Source organism: Pteropus medius, unplaced genomic scaffold, assembly GCF_902729225.1.
Source record: "Pteropus medius unplaced genomic scaffold, Ma_sr-lr_union100, whole genome shotgun sequence".
Classification (NCBI taxonomy): Eukaryota; Metazoa; Chordata; class Mammalia; order Chiroptera; family Pteropodidae; genus Pteropus; species Pteropus medius.
This window is the reverse complement of record NW_024356333.1, coordinates 1,945,384-1,972,351: the sequence shown is the minus strand read 5'-3', so window position 1 is coordinate 1,972,351 and position 26,968 is coordinate 1,945,384. Positions and strand designations below refer to the sequence as shown.

At 64.8% G+C, this 26,968-nt stretch overlaps 2 protein-coding genes across 4 annotated transcripts in view; one reads left to right on the top strand and one right to left on the bottom strand.

The window, feature by feature from the left end:
* ZNF467 (zinc finger protein 467) overlaps window positions 1-156 on the bottom strand; it is a 7,805-nt gene extending 7,649 nt beyond the window's left edge. The window contains exon 1 of one of the 3 annotated variants that reach the window (XM_039861290.1): window positions 56-156. The gene's annotated coding sequence lies outside the window, so the exon portion shown is untranslated. Of the gene's footprint in view, window positions 1-30 lie in introns of all 3 variants that reach the window. The other 2 variants (XM_039861289.1, XM_039861287.1) reach the window with 2 other exon arrangements.
* Window positions 157-3,103: 2,947 nt separating this feature from the next.
* Window positions 3,104-26,968, top strand: part of LOC120601489 (SCO-spondin-like) — a 45,678-nt gene continuing 21,813 nt past the window's right edge. Inside the window, 52 exon segments of the mRNA XM_039861224.1 lie at window positions 3,104-3,153; window positions 3,378-3,536; window positions 3,920-4,002; window positions 4,125-4,304; window positions 4,548-4,792; window positions 4,889-4,988; window positions 5,564-5,722; window positions 5,812-5,891; window positions 6,385-6,537; window positions 6,846-7,017; window positions 7,190-7,430; window positions 7,712-7,856; window positions 8,668-8,785; window positions 9,407-9,582; window positions 9,668-9,895; window positions 10,092-10,257; window positions 10,456-10,690; window positions 11,442-11,631; window positions 11,745-11,839; window positions 12,087-12,343; window positions 12,671-12,805; window positions 13,448-13,644; window positions 13,757-13,884; window positions 13,973-14,082; window positions 14,307-14,456; window positions 14,587-14,680; window positions 14,761-14,930; window positions 15,125-15,358; window positions 15,562-15,783; window positions 16,154-16,402; window positions 17,151-17,242; window positions 17,326-17,557; window positions 17,669-17,821; window positions 17,932-18,072; window positions 18,165-18,347; window positions 18,452-18,602; window positions 19,202-19,355; window positions 19,501-19,662; window positions 19,664-19,904; window positions 20,193-20,336; window positions 21,009-21,176; window positions 21,270-21,434; window positions 22,131-22,310; window positions 22,391-22,513; window positions 22,661-22,790; window positions 22,886-23,011; window positions 23,196-23,287; window positions 24,111-24,284; window positions 24,599-24,763; window positions 25,087-25,339; window positions 26,361-26,407; window positions 26,572-26,771. Of these exon segments, the coding sequence (XP_039717158.1) occupies window positions 3,104-3,153; window positions 3,378-3,536; window positions 3,920-4,002; window positions 4,125-4,304; window positions 4,548-4,792; window positions 4,889-4,988; window positions 5,564-5,722; window positions 5,812-5,891; window positions 6,385-6,537; window positions 6,846-7,017; window positions 7,190-7,430; window positions 7,712-7,856; window positions 8,668-8,785; window positions 9,407-9,582; window positions 9,668-9,895; window positions 10,092-10,257; window positions 10,456-10,690; window positions 11,442-11,631; window positions 11,745-11,839; window positions 12,087-12,343; window positions 12,671-12,805; window positions 13,448-13,644; window positions 13,757-13,884; window positions 13,973-14,082; window positions 14,307-14,456; window positions 14,587-14,680; window positions 14,761-14,930; window positions 15,125-15,358; window positions 15,562-15,783; window positions 16,154-16,402; window positions 17,151-17,242; window positions 17,326-17,557; window positions 17,669-17,821; window positions 17,932-18,072; window positions 18,165-18,347; window positions 18,452-18,602; window positions 19,202-19,355; window positions 19,501-19,662; window positions 19,664-19,904; window positions 20,193-20,336; window positions 21,009-21,176; window positions 21,270-21,434; window positions 22,131-22,310; window positions 22,391-22,513; window positions 22,661-22,790; window positions 22,886-23,011; window positions 23,196-23,287; window positions 24,111-24,284; window positions 24,599-24,763; window positions 25,087-25,339; window positions 26,361-26,407; window positions 26,572-26,771 (8,397 nt within the window).

Here is a 26,968-nt window from a genome sequence, read left to right as displayed (position 1 = left end):
CCCCTGCCCTCCACCCCTCCCCGCCCTCACTGCGCGCCATCCCCCGGGCTGTCACCTGTGCGGCGCGGGCAGTGACTGAGCGCCGGTGTGGCAGGGGAAGCGGGCGGAGCCGCGGGCCGCCGGCCGCCTCCACGGCCCGTACCTGGCGGGCGGCGGGCCAGGTCTCCCCGCTGCTGCTGAGACCCCGCGCCCCGGCCTCCGGCCCTGGCCGGCTCTGCTCGCAATGGCGCCCGCTGCCCGCAGCTGGGGTGCCGACTGCACGAAAGATTGACAGACTGACAGCTCCGAAACTTGGCGGGGAGGGGAGAGGAAAAGACGCGGGGCAGGGGGGGTGGCGAGGCTGGGGGAGCGGCGCCCGGGAGGGAGGGAGGAGAGGAACCAGGAGGCTGCAAGGAGCAAGCAGGGAGCAGCAAAGAACCAGATGAGGGAGGGGTCAGGAGCAGAGACAGAGGCAGAATGGAGATCTGGAGTAAGTCTCCAGACTGTAGCAGCAGGCACCAGCTGAGGGAGGGGGCAGAGATGCAGGCAAGGGAGGAGGTGGAAAGGAAGATCCAGGAGGAAAGACATGCTCGAGGAGGAGGATTGCTCCGCAGAGAAAGGGAGAAACCAGGAAAATGAGGCCTGAGGAGCAGAGGTGGAGTGAAACTTTCAGAGAAGTGAGAACGTGTTCCCGAGGCTCTCCCAGTCTGAGAGGGCCGTCTTTGAATGGCCAGTGCCCGCGGGAGTGTGCGCCGCGCTCGCGTCGTGGGATCCAGTCTCCCCGTCGGTCGGTGGGGTCGGTCCGGCGAACTGCGGCCCCGCCCCGCTCTCCACCCCGATCCCACCCAGATCCACTCTGACCCACTCTCTCTGGCCCCCAGGTCCCGAGGACCTGATCTGAGACCCGCCGCGGGAGCCGGGTGCCTCGGGGCCCTAAAGAGAGAGGTCGAAGGAGGCAGGGCCGGGCCTCTGTGCCTACCACTAATGGGCCCTTCCAAGTAGAAAGTGGGGGTGTGGGGGTTTTGACTCAGGTCCCCAGGAGAAGGCAGGGCTGGAGAGGAGTCACTGGGAGAAGGGCTGGGCCGAGACCGAGGGCGGGGTCCAGGGGGCTGCCAGGAGGGGGAGTTCTTTGCTCAGGCCCCCCTACAGCGCTGGAAAGCTCCCCCAGTCAGGTGTGCAGGGGTGCCCTTGGCCCTCAGGTCCCGCTCCTCGCTGTCCCTGGCCGAGGTTGCCGTGTTTCTCCCGCCTTGCCACCTGGGCACCTCGACTTCATCTGAGAGCTCCCCACATCCCGTCCTGAGCCGAAATGCCGGCTGGTTACTGCAGGCACCCTCTCCCTCTCCCTAATCTCTCCCTCCAATCTGCCCTGGGTTCCAGCTTCCTCTCTCCCACCCACTTTGGGGGAAAGGACGATTCTGTCAACCAAAGTGCAGCCTTATCAGCAGTGGTTGGAATCCAGAGCTGGGGGTTGGGGGTGGACGGCCTTTGGAGCACAGAGCAAGGAGCCCTTCCACGCCTCATCACAAGGAGGGGCTATGGGGACGGAGAAGCATGGCGCTCGGCAGGGGCGCCATCAAATTTGTTCATGTTTAGGACGGGAGGAGAAACAGGGAGCGGGTGGTACCTGGAAGAGCGTGGGGTCCCTGGGAATCAGCTGCGAAAGACCTTTCTGTCTTTCTTGGGGGGCTGTTTGGACGAGTCAGCGCACAGCCTGCCCTGGGAGCAGAACGCGTTACTGCGTGCTGGGGTGGGGCGTCAGCACCTGTGTCTCTCCCTGTGCTACCTGCAGTGGAAGTGTGAGCCCGTGAAGAGTGGGGGGAGAGAGTCCCTGTGAGCTGCGTGAGAGACAGAACCGCAGGGTGTCCATGCCCTTGCCGAGGACCTCATTAGAGAGGTTCCCGAGGAAGCACCTTCTCTTGGCCCTGGGGACAATGGTGGGTCTGGAAGAAATGCCTAGTGAGGCTCTGATTCCCCATAGCCTCCTCACCTCAGGTGGGGTGATTATGTGGGCTGCTTGGAGGGACATCGGGTTTTGGGGATGGAGGGTTACAGAATCTGAGGCCCCGGCCACATTCCAGCCAGGATGTAAGCAGGATTCCCCCAGGCGCCTGCTGCTGCTGCCTCCTTCCAACCAGACGGATGCTGGGATTATCCCATCCGGCTGCTTTGGCCCCGGGGCCCCTCTGTCTCCTGCCCCCACCACCCCTCCCACCTCCCTGAGGCTTGCTCTCATTCCACTGCCTGGGCTTCCTGCTTCTGGACCCCACAGACCCTCGGAGACTCTCAGAAGGAAGGAGACCTGGGCGGACCCAGGCAGTCATCCACACAGTCCAGTCTCCCTGGAAACAGGTCCTGCTGCTCACTGACCCTCACTTCCAGGGTGCCCGGAGGGAGACGGGGCAGGAGGAGGCAAGAAAGGGAACAGGAGGGAATCATAAAGTCAGAATTTTAGGGCTGGAAGACCATATCCGTCATTTGGCCATGTGACTCTTGAACATTTTGTGGGGTCGTGCCCCCCTTGAGAATCTAATAAAAGTTATGGAACTGTCCTCAGAAAAATGTGCGCACACACACAATTTCAAAGTATTTGTGGAACCCCGAGTCTCACCCAAGCATCCTTGGGAGGCCCCTGGAGTTTTTACTGGTAAGGAAATCGAGACCCAGAAGGGAACGGCGTTTTGCCCAGAGTCCGTGTTGATTTGTGGCAGGGCCTGAAGTGTGGAAATATCAGAGGCTCAGAGCGGCTGGCTGTGGCCTGCGGGGGGAGACACAACACAACACAACACACACACACACACACACACACACACACACACACACACACACACACACACACGACAGGGGGACTGTTTCCAGGGAGAGCTGGCCTCTGAGGGGATTGTGAGATGTGCAGGCAAGTCCAATCTGGTTCCCGGCAGCTGGTGCCCGGCAGCTGGTGCCCGGGGACATGGGACGGAGATAAAGCCTGCCCGACCCCACTGCCCTCCGGCTGCCTGGGACACACTGAGGCTGGGCTGCCGCGGCCGGCAGTGTGGTGGGGGAGGCAGCACTGGTCTCTGCTCCCCTGCTACACATTGCTCCCCTAAGCCTCATAGTCCCCCAAAGGTGACCTGTGGGGGGCACCATGCTGCTCCCTGCCCTCCTCTTTGGGATGGCATGGGCACTTACCAACGGGTAAGCATCCCTTTCCAGGGACCCCCCCCGCAACTAAGATTTTGTTCCTCCTGCCTCATGACTGGGACCCTGTGGGACCCCAGACTCCCCTCCCAGCTTCAGCTTCCTCCTCAGCTCACTAACTTCCCTGGGGGTTGGCTCTTTAGGGAGCAGGATCACAGGATAGGGCTTCTTGGTGACAGAGGGGACAGTGCCAGCAGCTGTCATTCTCTCTTCATGAGCAGGCGATGGTGTGAGCAGACGGAGACCATCCTGGTGGAGGAGGAAGTGGCCCCCCGGCAGGAGGACCTGGTGCCCTGCACCAGCCTCTACCATTACCAGCGCCTGGGCTGGCGGCTGGACCTGTCCCGGAGTGGACGCGCGGGGCTCTGTCCCATCTACAAGTGAGTGAGGGTGGGAGCCTGGGCTGGCCGCAGAGCAAGCAAGAAGAGGGCAGGAGCCTGAGAGTTGGGGCGGCCTGGGAGGTGACCTGGAGAAGCAGGCTTTCGGGAAGTAGGTCTGGGCGGGTTCTCAAAGGGCCGGCAGGTGAGAGTGGACACAGCGGTGTGGGCATCCCATGCCTGCTGCCTATGCCTGCCCTCCAGTCAGCCTCCCCAAGTTCACCTTACTTTGCACATGGGGAAATGAAGACCAAGAAGAGAAAGCACACAGTAAAGCCACTCAGAGAGGAGGTGGCCAGATTGAATGACCGTCCCAGGCCATTCCTGGAGGTGAGGCTGGGCTCAACACTAATGTCTCCTCCCTTCTGCTTGCTTGGTGGACCCAGGCCCCCAGAAACCCGGCCCGCTGCATGGAACCGGACGGTGAGGGCTTGCTGCCCAGGCTGGGGGGGCAGCCACTGCACCCTGGGTAAGTACCTGAGGTTAGCCCAGATCTGTGGTTTCGCGGAGGTAGCGGGCTGCCTGGGGAAGGAAGCTGGTCCAGGCTGGAGGATTGAGTCTGCCCCATTTTTCCCCCTCTACCCCCCATAGCCCTTGCAGAAGCCAACGCAGAGGGCCACTGCTTTGCCACGCGGCACTGCCAGCCTGGGACAGGCTCAGCTAATGCTTCTGCAGGAAGCCTGGAGGAATGCTGTGCCCTGCCTTGGGGACAGAGCTGGAGGGATGGCCGCTCCCAGGCCTGCCTCAGCTGCTCCAGCCAACAGCTCCCAGGTGGGCCCCCAGCCTGCCAATAGGCAGAGTCCCGGCTGTCACCTGCTTCCCCCACAGGCACTCCCACACGGAGTTCTTGAGCTCCTAACCTTTCCTCAGGGGTCCGTGCCCCTCCCCTGTCCTTTCAGATGAGTCCCCTCCCTGTTCCTGCCCACCAGAGTGACCGTGCCTGTCCACCTGCGTCCCGCCTCCTCCGCCCTCCTCCCCCACACTCAGATGCTCACAGTGGTGCATGTCCTTCAGGTAGCACCCCCTCTCCAGCCCTCCTGCAGCCCCTGCCGGGGGCTGTGGCCCAGCTCTGGAGCCAGCGCCCGCGTCCCTCGGCCACCTGTGCCACCTGGTCCGGCTTCCACTACCGCACCTTTGACGGGCACCACTACCACTTCCTGGGACGCTGCACCTACCTGCTGGCAGGAGCTGCTGATTCCACCTGGGCTGTCCACCTCGAGCCCAGGGGCCATTGTCCCCAGCCTGGGCACTGTCAGCTGGTGAGGGAGGGAGATGGGGATGGACGCAGGGCGGGAGTGGATGTGGGAGGAAGAGATGCTGACACCTCGTCCACGATGCACTCGCTCCTGCCCCAGGCCCGGGTGATGATGGGACCAGAAGAAGTGCTCATCCGGGGAGGAGATGTCTCTGTGAACGGGCAGCTGGTACCTGACGGGGAGTCTCGGTTGCTCCCTGGTAAGGGACAGTCTGCCCGCCCCCAGGGTGGGGCTCAGAAGGGCAGCAGAGAGCAGCCGGCCACTGACCCCCACTGCTCTTGGGAGGCATTTGGAAATGTGGGAGCCAGCTGAGAAGCCAGAGGTTGTTGACCTAATCCCCCACCCCACCCCTGCAACTCACTAGTCCCTTCACAGTGTGACCTTGGGCAAGTCCCTCTACTTAACTACTTAACCTCTCTGAGCCTCGGTTTCCCCACCTGCCTCCCACAGTGCATTTCATGCTACTAGTTGGGACAGTCCCCTACCAGAACTTTTGTCCTGGTGGGGATGCAGGGAGTGAGGCAGGCATGGGGTTTCGTGTGTATGTGCACACGCACGCGCACGTGTTTTATAGTTTACTCTCTCAAGAGAACATCTGTTGTGTTCATGAGCTTCTCAGAAAGGGCTGTGATGGGTAACCCGTGGAGTCCGCTTTAAAGACTATAAAGTGCAGGCATCTCTAGACCTGCGAGAACCCTCTCCTCCCTTCCCTGGGCAGTCTGAGCCCCGAAGCGATGGTGGGAGGGGCGGCGTGTGACTCCTGCCCCTGCCCAGGGCTGAGCCTGCAGTGGCAAGGCGACTGGCTGGTGCTGGCAGGCGGCCTGGGCGTTGTAGTGCGGCTGGACAGGTCCAGTTCGATCTCCATTTCCGTGGACCATGAGCTCCAGGGACAGACTCGGGGCCTCTGTGGGGTCTACAATGGCCGGCCTGAGGGTAAGTGGGGCGTGGTGAGGTCACTGGTGTGGGAGGGAAGAGGGGACCCGAGGCCTCCGACACAGCACCTGCGCCTCGCCCTTCCCCAGATGATTTCTCGGAGCCAGGCGGGGGGCTGGCTGCATTAGCTGCTACCTTTGGGAATTCCTGGAGGCTCCCCGACTCAGAGGTGAGACTGCTGGCCATGGGGAGCCTGGGGTCCCTCGCTCCCCACCTGCCCGCCCACTCCTGGCTTCTCTGATACCTCCAAGCCTCTGCTCTGTTTCCTTCAAGTGATGAGGCCTGGCCCTCTCCCAGATCCTCAGGGAAGGAAAGGCAGGCTCGGGGTCCCATGGGAGCACAGTGTAAGGTGCTGCTCCTGCTGCCTGCGTGAACTGACCACCCAGGGGACACGCTCACTGACCTGGTCACCAAGAAGCTTTGATCGATTAGCTAGTTATTGAACCTCCTGCCTATGGGTTGACAGTGATCTCGGCTCTCCTGCCCCCTACTTGGGCATACTACTTTGCTGCCCACCCCCACCCACCCGCAGCCCCAGGACGTCTGGGCTGCTGGTCATGACAGTGGGGCCTTGAAGCAGCTATGAGGGCAGTGGCCATTTTCCTGGTGTCCTTTTAATGTGCCTCATCCCTGCCCCCTGACCTGACTCCAATTGTCCCCAGCCTGGGTGTCCGGATGCGGCAGAGGCAGCCCAAGGCTGTGAGGACCCCCTGAGAGGCACAGAGGCAGACATAGAGGCTGGCCAACTGCGGGCTGAAGCCCAGGATGTGTGCCACCAGCTGCTGGACAGTCCATTCAGGGAATGCCACGCCCAGGTATGGGTGGGGTGGAGGCGGTGTCCGGCCCAGCACTGAAGGGGCCAAAAAGACAGGGTGCTAGGGAGATTCCGGAGGGGGAATTTGGTCCTGCCTCTGGATCGCTTTGGGCTGTTGGTCAAACTGCCCTCCTCTCTGTCCTTGGTATTCTGTCTGGGAAATGAGACAGCTCGTATGCGTGATCTCTGAGGTCCCTTCCAGCTCACATGTGTTTGGTTATAAACCGGGGTGGGACTGAAGAGGAGGGAGGTGCTGGTTAGTGTTGGAAGAGAAGGCTGGTTGGCTGAGGGGCTGGCCCTTCTCCGAAGGTTCCCCCGGCTGAGTACCACGAGGCCTGCCTTTTTGCCTACTGTGCTGGGGCGGCAGCGGGCAGTGGGAGAGACGGCCGGCAGGAGGCTGTGTGTACCACCTTGGCCAGCTACGCCCAGGCCTGTGGCAAGCAGGGCATCTACCTGCGCTGGAGGAAGCCCGGCTTCTGCGGTAGGACTCCTGCCTCTCCCTCCAGAACTGGGAATCGACTGAGGGCCCTACTGTGAGCGCTCTGGGGCGGGCTGAGCCCTCCGTCTGATCTCCAGGCGTTTCAGGGGCAGCGGGGTAGGGGGTAGTGGTGAGGGCAGCCCCTGGGCCTCACAGCCCACTCCTGTGCCCGCAGAGCGCCTGTGCCTGGGGGGCCAGTTGTACGTGGACTGCGCCTCAGCCTGCCCGCCCAGCTGCTCCGCAGTGGGTGAGGGAGGGGAGGGCTCCTGCAGGGAAGAGTGCCTGAGTGGCTGCGAGTGCCCGCCGGGCCTCTTCTGGGACGGCGCCCTCTGTGTGCCTGCCTCCCGCTGCCCATGCTACCACCGACGCCAGCGCTACGCCCCCGGTGACGTCGTGCGCCAGCTGTGCAACCCGTGGTGGGTCCGCGGGCCATGCTGGCCCTTTCGCTGGGGTTGCAGGCTGCCCGGTCCCCTCTGACCCGTCCCTTATGCTGTCTCCTCAACCTGCCTCCCCTTACGGAGCCAGTGGCCTGTGACCTCTCCTGGCATAATTGATGGCCTTGCTTAAAGACCTAGAGCTCCATCTCATGACCTTCTAGCACGAGGGTATTGGGGGACGGAAGGTCGTCTCCAGCTCAGTATCCCCGTCCCCTGGGGGGCTGACCCAGCTGATGCTCCCCGACCCGGTGTGCCCACAGCGTGTGCCAGGACGGCCGCTGGGTCTGCGCGCAGGCGCCGTGCCCCGCCGAGTGCGCGGTGGGCGGGGACGGACAGTACCTCACCTTTGATGGGCGGAGCTTCTTCTTCCGCGGCAGCCCGGGATGCCGCTCCAGCCTGGTGCAGGTGGGCAGATGACTAACTCTGGGAGCCGGGAAGGGCGAGGGGGACTTGCCAGAGCAGGGGCCCTCCTAGGGCTGCTGTGGAGGATAGGTGACCGTAAGGAAACCTCTAAATAAATCAACGAAACACACACAGTCACCCAGGGGAACACTGAGGGAGAGTGGATTCCGTAGGGTGAATGGCTGCAACAGACCCCCAAAGCCTCCCCTTTGGGTTCTCGCCTCCTCCTTAGGTTTCTGGGAAAGTTCTGCCTTATGCCACCCCACCCCAAGGACACAAGACAAAACTCAACCTCACAGTCCTTTCTCACAGATGAGACAGGCCGGGTTTGTCACAAGCTACTTTGTGCAGTACAACTCCAGGGCCGATAAGGGTCCTCTTTCCTCCCCAGTGTCCCCCAGTGAAATTAGGTGACTTCCAAGTTCAGGCCTACACATGTTCTTACACACGCAGGCACAAACAGGCGTGCACACATGACACACTCATACCTGTGCATATAGATTTAGCATGCGTTTAGCGCAGATACACAGACATGAACATATGTACCCACGGGGAGGAAGGGGAGGCATCTCGACCCAACACACAGACGTACATACACACACGCACACACGCACGTGCACACATACATTCACACACGCCAACGCTGTGAGGGTCAAGTCTCTACTCCACGGAGTCTGGCTGGCTGGAAGGTGGTGGACACCTCCCTCCTTTGGGAGGGAGCTGCCTCCAGGTGTGTGCTGCAGGTGTCCTGTAGGACAGATGCGTGTAGGCGTGCCCTGCCCCACCAGCCCACATTTCTCATCATTCACCCCAGGACGTCGCCAAAGGGCAGCTGCTGATTGCGCTGGAGCATGCGGCCTGCGACTCTGGGAGCTGCCTCCACGCCATCTCTGTCTCCCTGGGGGACACCCACGTCCAGCTCAGGGACTCAGGTAGCCTCAGAAATCCGAGTACCTGCCTACCAGGCCTTCTGCTCCCAGTAGCTCTTGGGACCGTGGCTCAGTCCCTTGTGGCCTCCTGAAACTGTGCCTCTGCCTGTAGACTCCGGCTCCGTCCGGCACCTTCGTCCTGTGGTTCCCGAGCCCCAAACCTCCCCTCCGATTCCCGCGGCTGAATTCACTCCTCTATTCCCCTCACCTTCCCGTCTCTGAAGCAGACACACGGTCCTGTGGAAATTTTCCAAGGCACCTTTTGCCTCGTCCTGGGGGGAAAATGCAAGGCATATAGTTGTGAAAGGTCGGACAGGCCCCAGGACATAGCTGGGCCAGCAGGCGCCTCCAGCTCTCCTTCCCGGGGTCTGCTCCTGTGGACAGAATCCAAAGGCCAAGCGTGGGTGCTGAGGGTGGTCCTTAGGCCAGGTGGGGGTGCTCAGGGGGAACGGGCGACTTCCCGGAGGTCACTCAGTGCGGGCGGCCCACTGTGACACGGGCCCTCCTAGCTCCCACCCAAGGTGCTTCCCTCCTCGCAGCCTCGTCCTGCCGTGTGCTCTCGCCCGCCCTCGTCAGCCCAGCCCTGCCCTGTGGGGCACCCCCGTCACTGGCCCCCTCTTCCAGGAGATGTCCTGGCTGATGGGCAGGACGTGGGCCTGCCCTGGAGTGGCCCCGTGGGCCTCAGCGTCTCCCGAGCTTCTTCTACCTTCCTGCTGCTGCGCTGGCCTGGGGCTCAGGTCCTCTGGGGGGTGTCTGACCCTGCAGCCTACATCACCCTGGACCCCCGCTATGCCCACCAGGTGTGCCGAGAAGGAGGGGGGGGTGGCTGGGTGAGGTCACAGCTGGCTGGGATTTGACCGTCCTACACCCACTTGGGTGGCCCAGGTGCAGGGTCTGTGTGGCACGTTCACCTGGAACCAGCAGGACGACTTCCTGACACCTGCCGGCGACGTGGAGACCAGCATTGCTGCCTTCGTCAGCAAGTTCCAGCTGGCAGGCGAGGGGAGGTGCCCCTCAGAGGACAGCACCCTGCTTCCCCCCTGCAGCGCCCACCCTCAGCGCCACGTTTTTGCAGAAACAGCCTGCGCCGTCCTGCATGGCCCAGCCTTCCAGGTAGCCAGTCGGGGGCACGCCTCCTGTACTCACTTGTAAGATGGGGTCAGTACCTGCCCTGCCCTCCTCCTCGGCTATTGGGAAGGCCCTGTTCCCTGCTGTGCCAGGGCTGCTGAGCACAGGGAGAGGGCAGCGGGAACGGGGATGGGGGAATCTCTGGGGCAGGAGCTGACTCATTTTCTCATCTTCCCCCAAGGAATGCCATGGGCTAGTGGACAGGGAGCCGTTCCACCTGCGCTGCTTGGCAGCTGTGTGTGGCTGTGCCTCTGGCAGGGACTGCCTGTGCCCCGTGCTCGCTGCCTATGCCCGACGCTGTGCCCAGGAGGGTGCCTCATCCCCCTGGAGGAACCAGACCCTCTGCCGTGAGTCGGCTCAGCCAGCCGGTCCAGCTCGGAGGGACCCAAGAGCTTTCAGGGGGGTGGGGAGGGCTCCCAAGAGGACCTCTGACCTTGGCAGATTGCTGGCTTGCCTTCTTTCGGAGGCACAGGGAGTGTGGCATCCTGAGGGGGGACAGAGCAGCAGAGGCTATGCCCTTGACCTGCTTGTGTCTCTATGCTCAGCTGTCCTGTGTCCTGGGGGCCAGGAGTACCAGGAGTGCGCCCCGGTGTGCGGTCGAAGCTGTGGGGAGCCAGAAGACTGTGGGGAGCTGGGCGGCTGTGTGGCTGGTTGTAACTGCCCCTTGGGGCTGCTCTGGGACGCCGAGGGCCAGTGTGTGCCCCCCAGCTTGTGCCCCTGCCAGCTTGGAGCCCGTCGCTATGCCCCTGGCAGTGCCACCATGAAGGACTGCCACCGCTGGTGAGCGCGGCCACCTTTGGGGTGAGGCAGAGAGGTTGGGGGTGAGGAGATGAAGCATAAAGGTCGAGGCTCCTAGCCCTGTGAGTTTTGGCACGGCACACGCATCGGAAATGGCCAGACGCTGATAACTTCTTAGTGTAGAGCATGGCGGGGAAAGCATTTTCATGTACATTTTCTTATTTAATCTTCCTTGATTTTTATAATAAGTAAAACAGGAAGTGGGAGAATTCTTCCCATTTTGCAGACGAGGAGACTGAGGCTCAGATGGCCTAAATGACTTGCAGTCATACAGCCTGTTCGTGATGAAGGACTAGCACCCAGATCTCTGAATTGTAGTTGAGTGAGGTCCAGAGGCTCGGCCAGGGGTCAGGGAGAAGTACAGGCGAGGTAGGAACCTGCGCAGGTGCGGCCAGTGTCCAAGGCTTGGTGGGCGAGGGTGAGACCTCAGTGAAATCCCCTCCTGCCTGGGCTGGGAGCGGGGTTGTTCACTCTCAGAGCCCAGAGAATGGCCTCATAGCAGCTGGGGCAGGAATAGATGACAGTGTTTATCCCAGCCTACATCACCCTCTGGCTGGGTGCTGGGGACAGTCCCCATCCTCGTGCTTGTAACAACTGGGGTGTTGGGGGAGACGCTCAGGTCTCTGGGTGAATGTTAGGGGCTCAGGAGGCTCTCCCAGGTCAGACCAGGTGCTCGGAGGTGAGGCCGGTCTTGGGCCTTGCTCTTACCCCCTCCTGACCTTGACCTTGGTAGTGTCTGCCAGGAGAGGGGCCTCTGGAACTGCACTGCTCGCCGCTGCGCCCCACAGCGGGCATTCTGCCCAGGTGAGCTTGTCTACGCCCCCGGCGCCTGTCTCCTCACCTGTGACAGTCCAGGGGCTGAGCACACCTGCGCGCCAGGCAGCACAGGGGGCTGTGTCTGCCCTCCGGGCACTGTGTGGCTGGTAAGTCGGGCAGGGGGCTGCATGGGGCCCTGCTCTGCTACCCTGGCTGTCTGAAACAGTGGCCAGAGCATTGTGTCTGACAAGGTGCCTCTTTGTCCCTGGCCTCTGCCCAGGACGAGCGCTGTGTGCCTCCTGAGCTCTGTCCCTGTCGCCATGGTGGGCAGTGGTACCCACCCAACGCTACCATCCAGGAGGACTGCAATGTTTGGTATGCCCGGACATGTGACCTGTAACCTTCTGACCTTGTGACTCCTGGCTTGGGGGCTAGGGTGATGGGCGGGATGGGGGATCCAGATTGGCCTGGGCAAGGGGAGCCCTCCAGGACCACCCCCCGACCCCCGCAAGCTGCAGGTCTGTCTGGAGTTGCTTAGAGCCTGGACCAGCTGCCTCCTCTGCATAAGGCCCTGGCACCCTGTTCTTGTGACTCTGTTTCCCCCTCGTGCCTTCGCCCACAGCGTGTGCCGGGGCCGGCAGTGGCACTGCACGGGCCAGCGGTGTGGTGGATGGTGCCAGGCCTCGGGTGCCCCCCATTATGTGACATTCGATGGGCTGGTCCTCACCTTCCCCGGGGCCTGCGAATATCTGCTGGTGCGAGAGGCCAGTGGCCAGTTCACGGTGTCAGCCCAGAACCTGCCCTGTGGGGCCAGCGGCCTCACCTGCACCAAGGCGCTCACCGTGCGACTGCAGAGCACCGTCGTGCACATGCTCAGAGGTGGCTGGCTGTGGCACCGAAGGGTGGCATGGCCGGGTGGGGGGTGGGGCACCCCGGGCGGCGTCACGGCTCTGCACAAGTGGCCGAGGTGCGGGGTTCCCCATGGCCTCCCGCTGCTTGCATCTGTGCAGTGGAGCTGGTTTCTTGGGTGGGAATCCGCGTTTGGAAAGGCTCTAAGAAATGAAGGCCCAGAGAGGTCTAATGACTTGCCCAAGGTCGCATGGCTAGAGAAACAAGAAGGTTGGAGGGGAGGCTGGGAGGGCCTCACGGGGATTTGGGGGGCCCTCTCCCAAGGCCGAGCCTGATGGCCTCCCTCTTCCTGCGCAGGCCGGGCAGTGACAGTGAATGGAGTGAGCATCACGCCCCCCAAGGTCTACACGGGCCCTGGGCTGAGCCTGCGCCGTGCTGGCCTCTTCCTGCAGCTCGCCACCCGCCTGGGCCTCACGCTGCTCTGGGATGGAGGTCAGGCCCCACCCCCACCCGCTGACCCACGCCTGCCTTACACACCTGGGGGTCGACCTCGCCCCGTACCAGGGGTCGGTGTTCCCATGTTGTGTTTCTGTTCATTACTGAAGCAGTATCTCCTCACCCAGGACACATTTAGAAAATACCAAGTTATAGAGAGAAGGGATGAAAATAAATCTAACATCCCGCCACCCAAACCCAAGCAGTTGGTATTTTAGAAATGGCTGTTAGTGAGAAGTCGAGGGAGGGACGAATACCCCCGTGTGGGAGGGAGCCTGGTCTGTGCCGCGGGCCACCTCTGAGCCTCCGGGCACCGGGGCCTGGTTCCCAGCTGGAATCTGGCCCTCTGGAGACTTCCTGCCTGCCAACCTGGGTTTAGTTAGGGGAGTAGCCCCCCAGTGCACGCCTTTAGCCCCCAAATGCATATTTCGTCCTTTATTACCACCCATCACCCCTCACCCCCGAACACCAAAAACGGAGGGAACCGGCGTCCGCCCACCTTGGGCGTGGTGCCTGCGGACGTGGTCTGGTCAGGCGGCCTGTGCGCCGGAGCCCTTGGTCTGCCCCTGGGCCCGGGCCCTGACGGGGGCCGGCGGGTCCTTCCTCCACGCTCTGCCCGCTGCTGCCCTCGCTGCCCAGGCACCCGGGTGCTGGTGCAGCTGTCTCCCCAGTTCCGAGGCCGTGTGGCCGGGCTGTGTGGGGACTTCGATGGGGACGCCAGCAACGACCTGCGGAGCCGCCAGGGGGTCCTGGAGCCCACCGCTGAGCTGGCCGCCCACTCCTGGCGCCTCAGTCCGCTCTGCCCGGAGCCAGGGGACGTGCCGCACCCCTGCACCGTGAGCACGGGCAGGGGAGGGGGAAGGGAGCGGGGGGCAGCTGCGGAGGGCTGGGGGTCTGGAGGCTGCGTGCGTGGAGGGGTCCGGCTGCTCCACGGCGCTGTGCCCGCAGGTGAACACCCACCGGGCTGGCTGGGCTCGCGCTCGCTGTGGGGTGCTGCTGCAGTCGCTCTTTGCCTTGTGCCACCCAGAGGTGCCCCCGCAGCAGCACTATGAGTGGTGCCTGTACGACGCCTGCGGGTGAGAGGGTGGGCCTGGGTGCAGGGCAGGATGGGCGCGTGGGGGTGGGGAGGGGCCGCTGGGGCTGACCGCCCCCTCCCTCCCACAGCTGTGATTCAGGGGGCGACTGTGAGTGTCTCTGCTCGGCTATCGCCGCCTACGCAGACGAGTGTGCCCGGCACGGGCTCCACGTGCGCTGGCGCAGCCAGGACCTCTGCCGTGAGTGTGCACCGCCCTCGGTCCCTGATGCCCCGTCCCAGCGCCCTCAGCCAGACTCGCCAAGCGTGCCGCCCTGTAGAACCTGCACGTTGCCAACAGCCGCGGGAGGGGCTCCAGCGGGAGTCCCCGTCATGCGCCCGGGACCTCCAGTGGTGTCACCTGGGGGCCGGCTCACCTGCTGCCCTTGCGCCTCAGTGACGCAAGCCTCTCTCCTCTCCACTTAGCTCTGCAGTGTGAAGGGGGCCAGGTGTATGAGGCCTGTGGCCCCACGTGTCCCCCCACCTGCCATGACCATGGTCCTGAATCCGGGTGGCATTGCCAGGCCGTCACCTGTGTGGAGGGCTGCTTCTGCCCCGAGGGGACTCTGCTGCATGGTGTGTAGGCTCAGAGTGGGCAGAGGGGAGGGGCACTGTGATGGGGAGGGGGCCTCGAGGCCATAGTGACAAGGCGGGCACAGGGCCGCCTGGCCCTTCGCTCTGAGCCCCACCTCCCCCCTCACCTCAGGAGGAGTCTGCGTGGAGCCGACATCCTGCCCCTGTGAGTCGGGGGGCAGCTTCTTCCCTCCGGGGACCGTGCTGCAGAAGGACTGCGGGAACTGGTGAGTGGGGGGCCTCGGGGGAGCCTCGGAGGGGCGGGGCTGGCCCAGTGCTGCGGCTGACTCCAGGGCGCTGTGCTCAGCACGTGCCAGGAAAGTCGATGGCTTTGTGGGGGCCACGGTACTCGCTGTGAGGAGCTGGCGCCTGGCTGCGCGGAGGGAGAGGCCCCGTGTTGGGAAAGTGGGCGCTGTGTGCCCCATGAGTGGCTTTGTGACAACCAGGACGACTGTGGCGATGGCTCAGACGAGGAAGGTGAGTGTCCTCACCTGCGCGTGGCAGTGGCCAAGGGACAAGTCAGTCCTTGGGTGTGTAACTGACGCATGTGACCTGTGGCAGCTTCAGAGCTGCCACTCCCATTAGCTGCTGGGAGTTCTGGTCTTTCTGGGGTGGGGGGCTTCTCTGGGACTCTGTCAGTGGCCTGAGCCTGCCTGCCTGCCCCACTCCAGGCTGTGCCACCCCAGGCTGTGGGGAGGGGCAGATGTCTTGCAGCTCTGGCCGCTGCCTACCCCTGGCCCAGCTCTGCGATGGGCAGGATGACTGTGGAGACGGGACCGATGAGCAGGGCTGCCCGTGCCCCCAGGACTGGCTGGCCTGTGCTGACGGGCAGTGTCTGCCCCCGGCCCTGCTCTGCGACGGGCACCCCGACTGTCCAGATGCTGCTGACGAGGAGTCCTGTCTTGGTGGGTGGTCCCCGTCTGGAGTCTAGTGTGCCAGGCACCCCCTCCCGCAAGGCCCATCTTGCGAGCGCCAACCTGCCCGCTTCCCCCTTCCCCAATCCAGGTTCCCACTGGGAAGCTGGCGCCTGTGGGTGTGTGAGCGGGGGCATCCCAAGCGGAATAAGGGGCTGTTCTCTGGGCCCAGCTCCTCCTTTCTCTGGCTGCAGGGCAGGTGAACTGCACCCCTGGGGAGGTGTCCTGCGTGGATGGCACCTGTGTGAGGGCCATCCAGCTGTGCGACGGAATCTGGGACTGCCCAGATGGATCGGATGAGGGGCCTGGGCACTGCCCCCTCCCCTCTCTGCCCATCCCCCCAGCTGGCACCTTGCCCAGCCCCTCGGCTGGCTCCTGGGAGACTCCACCAACTCCCCTGGCCAGCGCCAGCCCTGGTGAGTCTCGCGGAGGAAAAGGGGTGAGAGAGCCAGAGCCCCAGGCCTGGGAGAGGGGCTGGGAGAGCATCTCAGCGGGAGGCTTTGGGGCGGTTGCTGGGCGGGAAGGAGCAGGGCACAGACCCAGCCTCCTGGAGCCACCAGAATGAAAGACGTGAATGTGTTCAGGGGGGACGTTCGAGGCCCCCTCTGAGCTGAGGGGGGTCTAGTGGCAATTCTTGGACCGATAGGGCAGCAGGATGCGGGCGCGACTTCACACGGGGAGGGGTTGGAGGTGGCGAGAGGGCCGGGCTCAGGGCAGGGGCAGGGAGGGCCCGGCCGGCGGGGGGTCCGGGTCAGCGCGCCGGGTCGAGCGCGGTGCCCGCCGCAGTGCCCGCCTGCGGCCCCTGGGCGTTTCCGTGCGGCGGCGGCGAGTGCGTCCCGCGCGGCTGGCGCTGCGACCAGGAGGAGGACTGCGCCGACGGCAGCGACGAGCGCGGCTGCGGAGGGCCCTGCGCGCGCCACCGCGCGCCCTGCGCCAGCGGCCCGCACTGCGTGGCGGCCGCGCGGCTGTGCGACGGCGACGGCGACGGCGTGTCCCACTGCCCCGCCGCCTCGGACGAGGGCCCCGACGCCTGCCGTGAGCGCCCCCTCCCCCGCCCCCCGGCAGCCCCTGCTCCCCACCCCCAGGGGACCTTCGCTCTCCGGGCTGGGGTGGCCCGCCAGCTACAGAGTGACTTAGGTCTGCGGCATCGGCCTCCTTTGACCTTTTTCATGAAACTCTCTTTGAAAACTCGTGCCCTCCAGCCCAGGCCCAGGGTAGAGAAGAAAGGGGCTTTTGTTCTTGCCTACGTTTAGGAAAGATGGGGTGTCGGGGGGGTGCTCTCTGGGCTTGGGGAGAGGGCCCGTTGGGAGGCTACCCCCAGCCCCTCCTCGCCAGACCTGGGGGTTCCCTTTGTGCCCCTCCGAGTCAGCCCTTGATGTCCTGGCCACCTTTCCCGCAAGTAGGGGCGACTGCCCGCAGGTCGCAACACCTCCCCGGGGTGCGGGTGCATATTGGCTCCGTCTCCCACCTGCTTCCGCTCCGGGCCTTGGGCCCCTCCTGCCAGCCCCTCTGCAGGGGGAGCGGGGAGGGGCAGGAGCTCAGTAGGACTCTTCTGTGTCCACAGGCTCCACCCAGCTGCCCCCATGCGGTGACCTCTTCCCCTGTGCCTTGGCTCCCCAAGTGTGCCTGCACCCAGAGCGGCTCTGCGATGGGGTCCCTGACTGTCCCCAGGGCGAGGATGAGCTGGCCTGTGGTAATGTGACTTGGGTTCCTTGATGGAGGGCAAGGCATGAGGGGGCCGCCGCCCTCTGCTTAACGGTGCTTTCTCTCCCCTTCCCCTCAGAGGGGCTGCCAGCCCCAGGAGGCCCCAACGGGACACGGGCTCCCTGCCCAGAGTACTCCTGCCCTGATGGCCTGTGCATCGGCTTCCAGCTGGTGAGGGTGGGGGGCGGGGGGTGCAGCAGGCAAAGCCATTGTGCCCCCTAGCGAGGAAAGAGCTCTGACTCATGCCTCCCCAGGTGTGCGATGGGCAGCCTGACTGTGACCTGGCGGGCGAGGCGGGCCCCTCCCCAGAAGAGCAGGGTTGTGGGGCTTGGGGCCCCTGGAGCCCGTGGGAGCCCTGCAGCCGGACGTGCGGGCCCGGGGTGCAGGCCCGGAGCCGCCTCTGCTCCCCGCCCGGGCTCCCGGTGCTGCGGCTCTGCCCTGGCCCCGAGCTCCAGACCCAGGCCTGCTTCACGGCCGCCTGCCCAGGTGAGGGGCCTGGGCACTGGGGAAGGCAGCGCAGCTGATGGAGCCGGAAGGACAGGGGCGAGGGAGGCCACTGGGCCGCCACCCCCAGCTCATGGTGCCCCCGCCTCACAGTGGACGGCGAATGGGCTTCCTGGACGCCCTGGTCCTCATGCCCTGAGCCGTGCACGGGCACCATGGCCCGGCAGCGGCAATGCCGCCCGCCCCAGAACGGGGGCCGGACCTGCGCCCTGCTGCCCGGGGGCCCCCACAGCGCCCGCCAGACCCGTGAGTGCGATGGAGGAGGGCACGGCGGGCGGGGTGCAGAGGGGCTGCTGGCAGGCAGCCTGTGCCTGCAGGGGACCCCCCTCCCGACCTCCAGTCCCCCTCTCTCTCAGAGCCCTGCCCTCAGGACAGCTGCCCCAATGCCACCTGCTCTGGAGAGCTGGTGTTCTGGCCCTGCGCCCCCTGCCCTTTGACCTGCGATGACATCTCAGGTCAGGTGGCGTGCCCCACTGACCGGCCTTGCAGCAGCCCAGGTGAGGGGGCTCTGGGCTCTGGGCTCAGGAGTGGCGGGCGTGCTTTCAAGGCCAGCCCTCTACAGGGAAGCCTCCCTCTGGGCCTTCCCCAGGCTGCTGGTGCCCTGCGGGGCAGGTGCTGGGCGATGAGGGCCGGTGTGTGTGGCCCAGACAGTGCCCCTGCCTGGTGGACGGTGCCCGCTACTGGCCTGGACAGCAGGTCAAGGCCGACTGCCAGCTCTGCATCTGCCGAGACGGGCGGCCCCAGAGCTGCCGGCCCAACCCTGACTGCGCTGGTGCGTCCCACCCCCAGCCCTGCCCGGGGGTCCCCGGTTTCCTCCCAGACCGCCCAGCCAGGCGCCTGCCTTCCTCTGGGCCCTGACTCTTGGTCTTTTCTCAGTGAACTGTGGCTGGTCATCCTGGTCCCCCTGGGCTGAGTGCCTGGGCCCCTGTGGGAGCCGGGGCATTCAGTGGTCTTTCCGGAGCCCCAACAACCCCCGCCTCTCCGGCCAGGGTCGCCAGTGCCGGGGCATCTACCGCAAAGCCCGCAGGTACTCGACACCCACCTGAGACCTGCAGGGACCGGGCGCCTCTCCTTGTGCTCCCTGATAGGAAGCTGCCTGTGGGCCCTTTCTCACTCGGGGTGCTTCCACATTTCCCCCAAGGAGAAACCCCCACTCTGCACCCCATTAGTCTAAACCTCGGGACCCCCAGCACATCTTTGGGGACCCCTGGCCTTCTCCCACATTTGTTTTATGCTCCCTATGTCCTAAAGGGCTGAAGGGAGCTCTTGAATGCAACTCGACATGTCCCCGGGCGGGTACGGGTCTTTGGTTTGCACCCCGAGCCTCTGCAGGGACCTGGGTGAGGCTCGTGGAGGTGTAGCTGTATCTGCCTGCCCAGCCCCCTTGGGGATGGGTGACACTGGCCAAGGGCCCTTCCATGCTCCTCTCCTGGGCCAGTTGCAGATTCTCGGGTGCAGAAACAGGGTTTGGCTTACAGGGTGACCGAGTCTCAGTTGGTCCAGGACTTTCCCAGTTCTGTCACTGAAAGTCCAGGTCCTGGGAGACCCCTTACTCCAGGCAAACCAAGAAGGACTGGTCGCCGGGGCAAGCCACTCACCGGGCAAGGGGCGGCCCTCCCTTCCCAGGTGCCAGACCGAGCCGTGTGAAGGCTGCGATCACCTCGGGCGGGTCCACCACGTCGGGGAGCGCTGGCGAGGGGGCCCCTGCGTGGTCTGCCAGTGTCTGCACGGTGGCACCGCACGCTGCTCCCCCTACTGCCCACTGGGCAGCTGCCCCCAGGTGAGGGGCGCGGATGTGGTGGGGGCAGAGTGGGAGGGGTTGGTGTGTGAAGGCCAGGGCTGGGGACAGCTGAGGATAGCTAGGGACAGCTGGGGACAGCTGGGGACAGGGGCAGAGGCAAGCGGGTGGCCTCTTGTGCCCACAGGGCTGGGTCTTGGTGGAAGGAGGGGGAGAATCATGCTGTCGCTGTGCCCCGCCCGGTGAGTGGGTCTGGGGTTGGCAGAGGAGCCCCCAGGGGAGGAGGGTGGCGAGGACTCAGAGGGAACCAGAGGTGGCACCACCCGGCACCACTGCAAGGCTGGGGGTACCCCTGGCCTCATCTCGGGGAAGAAGAGCCGGCGGGCCTCACCCCTCTCCCACCTGCACCCCCAGGGAAGGGGCGAGTGAGCCATGTGCCAGCCTCCAAGGCGCCTCTCCCGAGTCCTGGGGAGTCTGTGCAGACCACGACCGTCACCCCCACATCCCAGCCCGAGGCCAAGGCCCTGCAACCAGGAACAGCTGCCGTGACAGCACCGCCCCCTCACCTAGTGCCTCCAGTGGCCCCTACCAGTAAGATCACTCCGCCTTCTGCCTATGAAGCCTGAGCCTCCCAGCAACTTCCCTGTGGGGGTACAGAGGCCCTGGGAGGTTGGCCACTTTGCTCTAGGCCACGCAGCTTGGGATGAGGTCGGATTTGGGTAGGACGAGACCCAGGGCCCAAGCCTCCCAATGCCGTTCATTACTTTTCCGTTATCCTAAGAGAAGCAGGAAGCAGGGCACACCAGATACCGGAAAGAGGGCTGGGCACTGCTGGGGTGGGCCTCGTGCCCGGTCAGCTGGCTGTGCTGGTGCCCACAGGCCAGAGCGTCGCCCCAGGGCCCTTCCCGCCCGCGCAGTGCAGCCCAGGGCAGGTGCCTTGCGAGGTGCTGGGCTGCGTGGAGCAGGAGCAGCTGTGTGACGGGAAAGAGGACTGTCTGGATGGCTCCGACGAGAGGCTCTGTGGTGAGCCAGGGAGCCCGCAGGGCCCCCCAGGTCTGGCGTCACGTGGGCGGTGTGGCTAGAGGGCTCTGGGTGTGGGGAAGTCTCTGCCCCCATTGTTAGCTCATATGGGAATGCATTCATCACCTATCCATTCATCATCTACCCATTTGTTCATCATCCATCCATCAACCATCCCACCCTCCAGCCTACCACTCATCATCCATCCACTCATCCATCTTCCATCCGTCCGTCGTCGTCCGTCCATCACCCCCCACCCATCCTATCCATCCATCATCCATTCATCCGTCTGTCCGTCCATCCATGCACCCACCCATCCATCCAAAGTAGATCATTATGCTCAAAGCCTAGTCTTCCATTCAGAAGAAGGGAGATCGAGTGTTAGCCACTCGCGGGAAGGGGCACCCCAGGGGGTGAGCCGCTCTTTTAGATTCTCTGGCCCCTCTCTGGACACTCTGAGAGCCTCTGGCAAGCAGAGACTGTGCGAGAGTCTGTGCAGACCCCAGACGCCACGCTCTCACGGGCGGAGGCCTGCGCTGGGCACGGGAGGCCTCCGCAGAAAGGGGAGGCCGGGGCCTCAGTCAGTAAGCTGTTTTGCTCCTGCCCGAGGATGAAGGGCTCGGCTTACCATCCAGCCAGAGTCACTTATGCTCTCCTCTCCCTCACCGGTGGCAGGTGCTCTGCCTTTCACGGTGCCCACCACGGCCCTGCCTGGGCTGCCGGCCTCAAGAGCTCTCTGCTCTCCGAGACAGCTGGCCTGTGGCAGTGGGGAGTGTCTGCCCACCGAGCGGCGCTGTGACCTGCGGCCAGACTGTGAGGATGGCTCGGACGAGGAGGGCTGTGGTGCGTGCCTGGCCGGCAGAGGGGGGGGGCACCCCTGAGACTCGTGCTCCCGGGTGGGCCCCCTCTGAGCCTGGCACACTTGTCCCCCTGCAGTGGACTGTGGGCTGGCGCCTTGGTCTGGCTGGAGCAGCTGCAGCCGCAGTTGTGGCCTGGGCATCGCCTTCCAGCACCGGGAGCTGCTTCGGCCTCCCCTGGTGGGGGGCAGCTGCCCAGATGACCGGCGGCGCAGCCAGCCCTGCTTCGTGCAGGCCTGCCCAGGTAACTGGCACCCCAGCCCCTCCCCAGGCCACCTCAGCGCCCCCCAAAGTGGGACACCTGGGGTGGGTTCCCATCAGAGACCTGCACTGGGGAAATGTCCCTGCTGTGTTTGGGACCTCGGTGTCCGGTCTCCTCCCTGGGGCTCTGGGAGGACAGCCCTTTCCCGAGGTCACAGCCTCGCCCCTTCAGGGGGGCGTGTCAGGAAGCCTGCCCCCAGCCCTGCCCCCTTTCTGCTTGACCTGAGTGGCAGCTGGAGCAGCAGTCCCCACGCCGCCCCGAGTGAGGGTGTTATCGGGCTGAGCCGCTTGTCCTGGGCTCCGCGTCCAAGGCCTCGTAGCCTTTCCGTTCTGTGGGTCCCCCATCCTGCCTCTGCATTGCAGAGAGGGGCCTCCAAATCAGGATGTCTTCAGCCCCCACCTCTGGCTCCCTAACCCAGTTTCTGGCTGCTGCCACCAGGGGGCGCCCTGCTCCAGGATTCCCGCTGTCCCAGCCCTTTCCCAGGGACCAGACCCTTTATCTCAGAAGGCACCTCGAGTTCTTTGCCCAGGTCCCCCACCTAGGAGAGGTTCCTGGGACAGTTGAGTCCCCGGGGCGCCCCCTGGGCCTCCCCACTGGCGGCCGTCCGGGCTCCTCTCTTCTCTGCCGCTTCCTCTCCCTGTGCTGTCCCTGGTCCACCCCCTTCTTCCTTCCCTGCAGTGGCTGGGGCCTGGACAGTGTGGGAGGCTTGGGGACCCTGCAGCGTCTCTTGTGGGGGTGGCCATCGGAGTCGCCAGAGGAGGTGCATGGACCCCCCACCCAAGAATGGAGGTGCCCCCTGTCCTGGGGCCCCCCAAGAGAGGGCGCCCTGCAGCCTGCAGCCCTGCACGGGGGGTACAGGTAAGGGGAGCTGGGTGAGGCCATTGGGGTGTTGCTGGGTCTCCTGGGGCCCACCTCACCCGGTTCTCATCTCCCACCAGACTGCGGGCCGGGCCGTGTGCACGTGAGTGCCGAGCTGTGCCGGAGAGGGCTGGTGCCCCCGTGCCCGCCCTCCTGCCTGGACCCTGAGGCCAAGGGCAGCTGCGGCGGGCACTGTCTGGAGGGTGAGACACGCCCAGCAAGCAGGGGTGTGGGGGACAGAGCCCTCGGGGGCATGCGGGGCGCCAGCCCAGGCCCACCCGCCCCGGTATCCGGCCTGCCCTCCCTGCCGCCCCGAGCCTGGAGCTGAGCGCACCCTCCCCGCCCCCCAGGGTGTCGCTGCCCTCCTGAGCTGCTCCTCCACGAGGCACACTGCCTGCCCCTTGCCGAGTGCCCCTGCCTCGTGGGCGGAGAGCTGAAGCAGCTGGGGCTGCCCTTCCTTCTGGACAACTGCAGCCGATGGTGAGGGCATCTGCTCCTCTCAGGGGACGGTCCCCTCCCCACACCCCCTCCCCAGTCCTGACCGCCTGGGCCTCGTCTCTCCCCGCCCCCCGCAGCGTGTGTGAGCAGGGGGCACTGCGGTGTGAGCCTGGGGACTGCCCTGTGCCCTGCGGCTGGTCAGCCTGGTCCTCCTGGAGTCCCTGTGACCGCTCCTGCGGCTCTGGAGTGAGGGCCAGGTTCAGGTGTGCAGGGAGGGGAAGGAGAACAGGGGAGGGGCGTGGCAGAGGGGGCAGCTGGCTGGGCAGGGCCGGGGGCTGGGGGCCCTGCAGGGAACAGGTGGCAGTTGCAGGATAGATGGACAGACGAAGAGGGCTGGAGTGAGGGGCAGGGAGGGGGAGCAGGCGCCCAGGCTGCCTCTTTCCCCAGGTCACCCTCCAACCCGCCGGCTGCTTACGGGGGTGCTCCTTGTGAAGGCGACAGGCAGGAGCTGCAGGCCTGCCACACCGAGTGCGGGACAGGTATGGCCAGGGGCCGCCACGCTGTCCCAGTGCCCGCCTTCCTCGTCCCAGTTCCTGCCCTGGGAACATGGCGGGATCGGCACGGTGGCCAGTGACACCGCCGTGACCCTCCCAGAGGCAGCCCTGGGACTTACTGGTCTTGTCGCGTGGGGCTTTGCCAGGAGGCCCAGGCTCCACGGTGTCCTCCTCCCACACAGACAGCCCAGGTTTCAGGAGCAGCCTGGCTGGGGGTGGGGTGTGGGGGTGAGACTGGGTCCCCGGCCGTGGCTGTCGGGCTAGGGGAGGCGGTCAGGGGCACACAGAGGCCAGAGGAAGGCGCCCAGGGCCCTCTCAGGCAGAGCCGGGGCCAGCAGAGGCCTCTGTCTCTGTGTGCGGGGCAGGCGGGGCCGAGTAGAGGGCAGGAGAGTCGGGGGCAGGTGTGGGTCCAGGGCTCTGGGCCCCGGCTCTGCAGCAGGAGGGGGCAGGAGGGGACAGTGGAGAATGGGTGCTAGCGCCCTTGCGGGCTGCCGTGGGGACTCTGCGGTCTCCTGCACGGAGTGGACAGTGGTTCAGAGGGCTCCGAATGTTCCTCTGTGGGAATACGAGGATGGGCAGTGGACATGTCGGGTGCTAGCTGGGTCCTTGGGGAACAGGCGTGGGATGAGTTGGGGGCCAGTGGGACCTGGGCCGGACAGTGGGGGGTCCCAGAGGGCAGGGCAGCACTCCTGGTCCTCGTGAGCCCTCCCCTGACCCCTGTAGCTTCTCAGACTTCACCTGGGTCCCCGAGCCTCCCCAGCCCTGCCAGCCCCCCACCCTGCAGCAGGCCTGCCCTTTCCCCCTCCAGAGGCGCTGGGCTGGACGCCTTGGGCAACCTGGTCCGCCTGCTCCCAGAGCTGCCTTGCCTTTGGAGGGGGTCCAGGCTGGCGCATTCGTTCCCGGCTCTGCCCCAGCTCAGGGAACATGTCCTGCCCAGGAGAAGCCACCCAAGAGGAGCCCTGCAGTCCCCCTGTATGCCCAGGTATGTCCCTCTCTGTCCCTGGGATGCTGGGTTGGGGCGAGGAGCAAAGGAGGCCCCTTGGGCAGATTCTAAACACCGGGGGATGGGGAGTGTCCCAAAGCTTGGCCCCCAGCCATCCCCCCGCCGGAAGCCCAGCACGAGGCTGACAGGGTGGGCGCAGCCCGGAGGACTGTTTGGGGCAGCCCTGGAGGTGTGGGTGTTGGCGAAGCTTCAGTTAAGACCCTGCACGCCACACAGCTCCAGCCCCTCCCATGCTCCATCCCCTGCCACATCTTTTCGTGGTCTGTGACGGTGAACTTGGCTCTTCCTGTCAGTGTCAAGTGTCTGGAATCTGTGGGGCCCCTGGTCTGCCTGCTCGGCGCCCTGTGATGGAGGCATCCAGACACGTGGACGCAGCTGCTCTGCCTCGGCCCCTGGGGACCTTGAGTGCCAGGGACCCCACAGCCAGACCAGGGACTGCAACACGCAGCCCTGTTCAGGTACCAAATCTCCTCCCCACTCCCCGCCACCCCCAAATCTGCACCCCTTACCCCACCCTGCTTCGCACATCACTGATCTCTGGCTCCAGGACAGGCAAGGCCTGAGCTGAGACTCTGCTGGATTTCCTGTTTCCTCCAGCTCCTGCCTGCTGGGGACCAGGCACCAGCTGCGGCCCAAGGGTGGGGACTTCCTTTGGCTTCTCAATTCTGCCAACGGGCTGCCACCAGTCACCTGCATGCAGGTCCCCTTCTGCTCGCCCACCCCGCCATCTCCTGGCCCTTCCCTCCACCGCTGCTGAGACCCGCTCTGTCTTCCCGTCCAGCCCAGTGCCCAGGGGACATGGTGTTCCGCTCAGCCGAACAGTGCCTCCAGGAGGGGGGCCCATGCCCTCGGCTGTGCCTGGCGCAGGACCCTGGGGTGGAATGCACCGGCTTCTGTGCCCCTGGCTGTGCCTGCCCTCCTGGCCTCTTCCTGCACAATGCCAGCTGCCTGCCCCGCACCCAGTGCCCCTGCCAGCTGCACGGGCAGCTCTACGCACCCGGAGCGGTGGCTTCGCCGGACTCCTGCAACAACTGGTAAGCCACCAGCGTCGGGGCAAGGGGAGGGCGGGCGGGAGAGGGGCCTGGTGGCTCCAGAGGGGGCAGGTGTGGACGCACATGCACGGGGGAGGGGGGAGGCTTAGCATGCCTCCACGGTACCCTGCGAATGCCAGAGTGCGCGAGATAACCGGGCCTGGAGGAACAGTCACGCCCATTTGACTTACGGGTAGACGGAGGCTCAGATAGGTGATCTGTGCTGGAGCGAGAGCCCGGAGAGGGGCTTCCAGCTTCTCCAGTTACCTCTGTTTCTCTTTCCTGAACGCAGTTCTCTACCTGGGATTCGCTGGTTTCCACTCAGAAACCCCGAACGCCCGATATTCAAAGCTGACGCTGGGCATCGCCAGCAGAGGGCGCGCTAACCCTTCCTTTTCCCTTTTCCATGTCGATGCCATTTCCTCCTCTTCGTTCCTCATCTTGCTCTTTGTTTTCCATCCTCTGGCCCCAACCTCCAACGCTCTCCTTCATTTTTCCTCTCCCTCCGCCCCCTTCCTCCTACGTTGCTTTTTCTCTAAGATTCTTTTTCTGGAAATTCCACCTAATTGACAAGTGGCCTTTGACACATTTGTTGGAGAAAAGTAAAGGGGAGACAAAGTGTGCGGTTTCCCTCCGCGGGGGGCCCGAATTAGGACACGCTCTGTCTATAAATCTCTCCTCCCGGCTCTGGAAAGCCGCTCCAAGTCACTTCTAAACAGTGTTTAGTAAACACCAGTGGCATAGAAAGTCTGAGAAGGGGGCTCCTGGGTAAAGCCGTGGGACCGAGGGCGGCCGGTGCAGGGCGTCGGGGGCTGGCGGAGGGCAGAATTCTCCTGGCGAGAATCCTGAATCGCGGAGGAAGCTCGCGTGGACGCGGGCAGCGCGCTTGGCTTCCCAGACCCTTGGCTTCGGTTCTGTGCGGTGTCCTCCTGGGCGGTGCGGGGTCCGCAGTGGCTCTGGGGCAGGTGCGCAGAGCTCCAGGCGCAGAGGCTGACCGTGGCCGTGACGGGTCCTCTCTCTGCAGCACCTGCGTCTCTGGCGAGATGGCGTGCACCTCGGAGCCCTGCCCAGGTACCCTCGTGCTCGGCCCCGGGAATCAGAGGAGGCGGGTCCTCAGGGACCAGAGATCAACCCCACGGGGTTCCTCAGTGGCGCCCCGGGGAAGTGGGGGTCCAAGGACAACTCGATCTGGTTTCACACCTACCGCGACCCGCCCCGCATACCCGCCATGACAGTGGCCTGTGGCTGGAGCCCCTGGACCCCATGGAGCCTCTGCAGCCGCAGCTGCAACGTGGGTATCCGGCGACGCTTCCGGGCGGGCACCGCGCCCCCAGCTGCCTTTGGGGGTGCTCCGTGCCAGGGTCCCGACATGGAGGCTGAATTCTGTAGCCTGCAGCCATGCAGAGGTGAGAGCTGTGACGGAGGTCCTCAGAACACTCCAGAGAGGAGCTGAGGACACTCCCAGTCGCTCCCCCACCAGGACCCCAAGAGAGGTGCAGGGGCCTTCCCTAAAAGATGCCACAAACATGTGGTCCCCAGGAAGCCCTGACAAGTCCTCCCTGGGGGCCAGCCTGCTCCAGGCCAAAACCTGGGACCTCCCGAGAAGGGGCAGTGTCTCTTGGGGCAGGATGG